The sequence below is a fragment of the Chenopodium album genome, chromosome 19 (genome assembly GCF_948465745.1).
Source record: "Chenopodium album chromosome 19, dcCheAlbu1.1, whole genome shotgun sequence".
NCBI lineage: Eukaryota > Viridiplantae > Streptophyta > Magnoliopsida > Caryophyllales > Amaranthaceae > Chenopodium > Chenopodium album.
In genome coordinates, this window is record NC_137852.1 from 11,902,509 (window position 1) to 11,910,022 (window position 7,514).

The following is a 7,514-nucleotide window of genomic DNA, read 5'->3' on the forward strand; positions in this document are numbered from 1 at the left end:
AAACAAGATAGCTAAGTGTCCTAGGAAGAGATTTGATCAAATGTTTAGAATACTACCCCCCAATTTTTTACCAACTAAACTAGTTGATATCAATTTTTGGATTTAACTATAATATACTAGTGTAGCTTTGTTCATTTGACCGGCGTATGAGCCACCTACCAAAAGTCATGTGAATGCTTAGCTAATTAGACTGGAAGAAAAATGGGTTATCAAATTATTATGAGAAAATGAAGTACTACCTTAAATCGATCGATCTTCCAGACATGATGTCTATAATGTTCCTACATTCAGTAACCATCCAAATGAGCAAATTTTTCGATATGTCATGAATGTCCCTAAAATGTATAGCTAGTTTATATCTTACGAAGCATTAAGCTTTTGTCCTCTTTTTATTTCAAAAGCAATTTGTCCATTTAAGATCATGTACAGATGGAGGAATGTAACCTAGCTAGGATGTATGGACAAATATAAAGTGTAATTTTTTCTATAAAAATGGGAAAAATTAAAATATGTAAGTTGTTGCCTAGAATATATAATCACAAATATATACTAGGAAAAATTAGAAAAAATAATCCCAACTTTCATTCATTTTGGTAGAATAATTCTAACTTTGGATTATTCTGGAATAATCCAAACTTTAGGGGGTCTTGTTTTTCTTCAATCCCAAACCGGTCAACAAAAGTCAATGACCTGTTGTAATAAGTTATGTGCCACGTGTCAAGCTGCAATTGGTCTAAAAAAAGAAAAAAAATTAATTTTTTTTTTAAAAAAAAGTGAAAACCCTTAATTCTCTAATAACAATCGTAACCCCCAACACCACCTCCACCTGCCACCGGCGGTCGCACCAACTCCTCCCTTCCCCTACCCCAACTGTGCGCCGCTTTCCCCCCAAACGCCCTGTGCCGGAGTTGCGACCCATTTCCACCCAAAATTCCTTCAATTTCAAGTCGAAACACCCTAGAAACCCCTCCCCCACTCCCAAAAACCCCGAACAGCCACATTCTTACCGTCGAAAATCCTAGCGGCTTGGGTTTTCGATGATGGGGGAAGGGTACTTGGGGGTTTGCGGGAGTTAGAGAGAGTTCTAAAGGGGGTTTCAAGTGGTGGTGGTGGCTTGAAAAAGAGTTTTGAGTGGTGGTGACGGTTGGAAATCGAGTGATGGTGCCGGCAAAAAGGAGGGGAGGAAGGTGGGTCGCATCACCAATGTTGGGGGAAGGGGAAACCGGCGTTGGGGGTGGGGGTGAAACCGGCGCAGGGGAGGGAAGAGTAGCAGCGGCTGCCGGAGATAAGTTTGTGGGTGGCCAGATGGTTTGGGTGGTGGTTTTTTTTATTTGTTTGATTTTGTTTTTAAAATTTTTTTTTGTTTTTATATTATTTTAACCAATTAACGCGTGACGTGTCACTTAAAAAAAAAATACAAAAAAGAAACCCATTCAACCGGTAACCGGTATTTGGGATTGAAGAAAAAGAAGACCCAAAGTTCGGATTATTCCCGAATAATTTAAAGTTGGCATTATTCTACCAAAATTGATGAAAGTTGGGATTATTTTTTATAATTTTTCCTAATATATATATATATATATATATATATATATATATATATATATATATATATATATATATATATATATATATATATATATGTTCTTGCCAATCATATTTTGATAAGTGTATAATATAAGGCCGGCCCGGCAGTCGGCAAGGCAGAGTTGTTGTGTATTTAAGTATTGACATTATGTATCAAAAACAAAAGTACCAAACAAATCATTAAGTTTTTGGGGCAAAATTATATACATTCTTTTGTGTTATCGTAGCAATAATGGCTAAATTCAGCACAAGCACCATTTTGTTTGCTGTTAATCTTGGATTGCTTTTGGTGAATGCGACTTCTCAAGGTAATGTATTACTATTAGTCTATTACTATTGTAGATACATACTTGTATAACATATGTGTAGGATGTTGTTGATAAGTATCTTGATCACGCAATCAACAATGTTTCAATCTTCAAAATTGATACTCTAAAAGTCATGCTTCATGTGTATCATAACTTTTGCACCATATTGTGATTCATACATATGTAAAATCAAATATATAAAGGTACCATATATAAATGTATAGGGTATTGTTAGATTTCTTGCAAAAAAAAAAAAAAAAAGGGTATTGTTAGATTCATCTCTATCTATCTAATTTGACAGGAACAACTATAACAAAAATTGAGATACAGTATATACATATGTTGTAATTTCTTTATTAAGGTTGAATAAATGTCGTAAATCTCTATCTATCTAATTGGAATAAGATGTACATAGTTAAAATGGTTATGTAGTTATCCTAATTTTGATACTCAATTTTGAACTTGCATGGTCAAATTATGGGCATATATATGTGCAGATGTCTGTCCCAAAACAAGTGAAAATTTCCAAGGAGAGTGTAATGACAACAAAAAATGTGATGAAACATGCAAGGGTGAGGGCACACTTGGTGGAGTTTGTAAAGATCGACCGGCTAAATTCAACACTTCTGCTTTTAATAGTTGCGCGAAGAAAAATCTAGTTCTTTTTAGCAATATGGACGCGTACAGGCCGTGCCTAGAGAAACCAAATGAAGTCGATATTGCTAAGTGTCTAATGGCATCTCCAGCGGGAAGCAATTGCATCGGAGCTGGTTGGATTGCTCATGGTCGCGGGTGCAACTGTGCTGTCATCTGCTGATCTTGTCCCTACCGTCGATGGGTAACGGGAAGAGTTGATCTTGGCCATGGGTGCAATTGTGTTGTTATAATGTAGTGTTGTTCTGAGTTCATGTTTTGTTATCTGCAACGAACAGAGTGGGATGAGCAGCTCATGGACTCATGGTTGACTTTCCTTTTTTTTTGTATTTTTTTTTTTTTTGGAATAAAAGTACTAATTTATTAAGAGTTATACTGTACTAGTTCAAACCCCGTGCTATGCACGATTTTACAATAATATTTTACTATATGTTTATTAGAAACGGTACAAAACGAATTATTAGAAGTACAAAAAAAAAAAAAATACAATAAACATTATGATATACCATAAGATTAATCTCAAAGTATTACTTACATTACAATTAATGTGAGACGGAAGAATTAATAAGATTTTAGTATACTCTTTTCTTAATAAAAAAAAAAAAGTATTAACTATTCATGTTATTCTAGTTGATATCCAAAAAAAAAAAAAAAAAAAAAAAAACTTTTTGATGATATCCTAAAAGTTATCGTGTTTTAAAATTTTACCTAACATTTTGTTCAACACAAAGTCTTATATGTGGCTGGCTACACCGTGTGGCAAGAGTTACTTCGTTAGTGTAATAGGGGTTACTTGGTCTGTGTTTAAAGGGTTATTTCGTTAGTGCTATAGGGTTACTTGGTTAGTGTTATAGGGGTTATCCAATTAGTATTACAGAGGTTACTTGTTCAGTTTTATATTGGTTACTTTGTTCTTTATAAGTGGCCACACGGTGTGGCTAGCCACACACAAGACGGGCTGCACTCCCTAAATATAAGGCTAAAACTTCTCCTTTAAATATAGTAAGAAACTTAATTATTAACAACAAAAAAAAAAAAAAGTAACAAAATATTTTGGCGGGAAATTTTTTTATATAGTGATGACACGTGTACTTAGGGGATAACTACGGAGATTACTTTAGTATATAGGTATAGATTACATTTTAAACCGGTCAACATTTTATGACTCTTACTAAATTATTAGTAATTTTAGGGCATTTATTTTCAAGATATAAAAATTTCCAACGTTCCATGCAAATAACAATTAATGGAATATGATCGATTTAACACTTAAACTAGTTTTTGGACCCGTGCGATTAGAGCTGTCAAAGGATGACCTGACCCGAAATACCGACTCAAACCCGATTATTAACTCACCTGTCTAAACCCGAAAAATGGTGACCCGAACCCGATTTGACCCGAATGAAACCAACCCTAGACCCGAGTTAACCCGAGGATTTCAGATCCAAACCCGAACATGAACCAACTTGGAGATGACCCGACCCGAATATAATCTGTAAATTATTAACCTAAATCAAAACCGACCTAAACCAATAAATTGACTCAAACCCGTTTTAACTCATCAAAACCCGAATTTAACTTGACCTGTTTCTAACCTGACCATAATTTAACCTGACCTATTATTGACTTGACTCAAAATTCAACCCGATCTGTTAAAAAAACCCGACCCAAAATCAACATGGCTTGTTATTGACTCGACCTGAAATCAACTCAACTTATTATTTTATATGTCTTTATTATTGTATATATTGATTAGCTAAATAAAGATATATGTTATATATATTGTAATCTACTTGAAAAGTCATAACTTCGTAAGGCTAAAACTACTTTATGTTAATATTGAAAGTATTTTGTCTTCAATTGAACTGAATCCACAAATTTTGACTTGAACCGAACCCAACTTGAACTAAAGAATGACCCGACTTGAAAATGATCCGACCTGAATATAACCCGCAAATTATTGACTTGAACTGAATCCGACTTAAACCTGAGAATGACCCAACCTGATTATAACTCGCAAATTATCGACTTGAACCAAACCCAACTTGAACCCGAGAATGACCCTAACCCGTTTTAACCCATGAAAATCCGAATTAAACTTGACCTATTATTCACCCGACCAGACCTATTAATCAATACCTGATTTTTGATGATTACCAAACACTACAAGAAAACGTGTTATTTCCAATACATTTCTTCCGATGGCCACCTAAAACCGTCGGAAAGTACATAATTTTCGATGGTTTTTTAAAAATTCCGATGGATCAAGCCAATAGAAATTTCCGATGGCCTTAAAAGGCATCGGAAATCGCTTTTACGATGGCATTTTCGATGGCTTAAACCATAGGAAATTTCCGATAGTTTTAAAAAAACAACGGGAAATTTTCAATGCTTTCAAAAGCCATAGGAATTTCCGACGGTTTTAAATACCATAAGAAATTTCCAATGCCCTAAAGCCGTTGGAAACTACAAACTTTTCGATGGTTTAAAAAGCCATCGGAAATTTCCAATGGCTTTTACGAAATAAACCATCAGAGATTAATTTTATAAAAAAAAATTGCAGACACCGTAAACCTATATCATATAATATATGTACATATATATACATATATATCATATAATATATGTACATATATATACATATGTACATATATATACATATATATACATATATATATATGTGTGTGTGTGTGTGTGTGTGTGTGTGTGTGTGTGTATACATATATATATGTATATACATATATATGTAAATGCGGATATATTTTGAAGTAAATTTGCAAAAAGCTTAAAAAATAAAATTTAGTTTTTTTTTTTTTTTCATTTTTTCACTTAAAAATGATACACTTGAATATAATCATAATATATATACATAAATTACACAATATACATAAATTAAATCTACAAAATTACATACATAAATTAAGTCTGCAAAGTTACATACATAAATTACATAAATCTGCAAAATTACATACATAAATTACATAAATAAAATTACATAAATCTGCAAAATTAAAAAAAACAAAACCACGCCCACCCACGACCCACAACCCACCCCCCTCCCACCACCAACCGTCACCCCACACCACCAGCTCCAACACCAGCCCAAACCCTCACCCAGACCCACCCAAACCGCATCCAACCCAGCACGACCCATCACCCAAACCCACCACCAATCTTCACCCAAACCCAGCACGACCCCTAACCGAACCCACAACCAAACCAAAACCCTACCCACCGCCAGAACCACCACGACAGTAACCAAAAAACAAACGAAAAGATTTAAAAAATAAACCAAAAAACATACCTTAATAACCAAAATTGGTTTGAATTTGGTTTAATAAGGCTAAATTTGACCATGAAAAGTAAATCTAGCGTTTTCATGGTCAAATTTATTCTTTAAAACCATTAATATTTTAACACCACTAACTAGTGCTGTCAAATTTCAAACCGAATCCATTTAACTGCCCGAAACCAATCGACCCAAATGAAAACCGAACCGATTAAAAACCAATTTTTTAAAACCAAAAACCGACCCGAACCGTATATAAGTAAACCCGATATGAACTGATCCGAATAATGTCAAACTGTATAAGAACCGAACCCGTTAATAAACCGAACGAGATCTAAACCGAACTAAATTCAAACCGGACTGAAAAGAACCAAACCGTTTCTGACCCGAAACCGTTTGAACTGAGGTACAAACCGCTTACACTCAACCGTTAACAAACTGCAACCTATTTGCACCGAATCATTTATAAACCAAACCACTTACAAACCGAACCGTCTATAAATCAAACTGTAATTTCGATGTCACAATAACTCATCAAATCATGATTATGACATATCAATTAGATGATTAAATAAGAAGCAGCTAATAACCCGAGAGTAAAACAATAATAATACATCAAAACACTAAACTTTTATAATCTACTTCGTTATAAACTATTAAGATTAGCATCATATTATATACATATTTTTATCGATGAAAATATGTATACTATATGATGCCTTAATATGAAATGATGAAGTCTCGACTTAAAATAAAAATTGTTAACCACCAAAAGGTTAGCAAGTACTATCAAATTTCAAACCAAAATCGTTTAACTGCCCAAATCAAAACGACCTGATAAAAAACCAACTTTTTGAAATAAAAAAACCGTTCCAAACCGTAATATAGTAAACGCGAAATGTAACTGATCCGAATAACGTTAAACTTAACCGTATAAGAGCCGAACCCGTTACAAACCGAACAAGTTATAAACCAAACTAGAATAAAACTGAACCGAAAAATAACCGAATCGTTGCTAACTCAAAACCATTTCCAACTTGAAACTGTTTGAACCGGTATAAAAACCGTTTACACCGAACCATTAAAAAACCGCAACTCGTCTGCATCGAACTGTTTACAACCCAAATCGAATTAAAATCGCTCAAGAATAAACCGAAACTGAATTGAACCTTTAATTAATTAAAACGAACTAAAACCGACCCGTAAGACACTTGAATCGATTTCAAACCGACCCAATTTCAAACCGGTTCGATTTCAAACCGAACCGAAACCGAGCTGTAAAACCGATTTGACAGTACTACCACCAACCAACAAAACCTCTGGCGATAAGAGAGCTTTGAGACGAGAGAGGAGAGCGAGGGGGGTGAGAGAACACTCGGCAACGAGAAAGCTTTGAGACGAGAGAGGGTGAGACGAGTAGGAAAGAGAAAGAGAGCAGGAGAGCAGGAGAGAGAAAGTGGAGAGGGGAGGGAGGAGAGAGGTTGAGGAGAACAGAGTCTTAGGGTTAGGGGTTTATTGGGGGGGCAGTTTTTTTTTTTTTTTAAAAAAAGCCTTCGATTTCGAACCGGTAGGATTAATATTTTTCCCACCGATTCAAACTGAACCGGTGGCAATACCCCTCCCACAAAATCCCGCTCATCTTCCCCCATTTTTTTCCGATCGGTTTTTAAAACCGA

General features: G+C 34.8%; 1 protein-coding gene across 1 annotated transcript; it reads left to right on the forward strand.

Annotated features, from left to right (window-relative positions):
* Positions 1–1,802: 1,802 nt before the first annotated feature.
* Positions 1,803–3,017, forward strand: LOC145593619 (uncharacterized). The gene is made up of 2 exons (XM_081649902.1): positions 1,803–1,895; positions 2,393–3,017. The coding sequence occupies exons 1-2, from the start codon at positions 1,820–1,822 to the stop codon at positions 2,710–2,712; spliced, it is 396 nt and encodes a 131-aa protein (XP_081506028.1). The 5' UTR covers positions 1,803–1,819; the 3' UTR covers positions 2,713–3,017.
* The last annotated feature ends 4,497 nt before the right edge of the window (positions 3,018–7,514 follow it).

Coding starts and splice junctions, on each gene's coding strand:
- LOC145593619 (XM_081649902.1), top strand. CDS start 1,820: ATGGCTAAATTCAGCACAAGCACCATTTTGTTTGCTGTTAATCTTGGA. Junction 1,896..2,392: donor GGTGAATGCGACTTCTCAAG/GTAATGTATTAC, acceptor ATATATGTGCAG/ATGTCTGTCCCAAAACAAGT.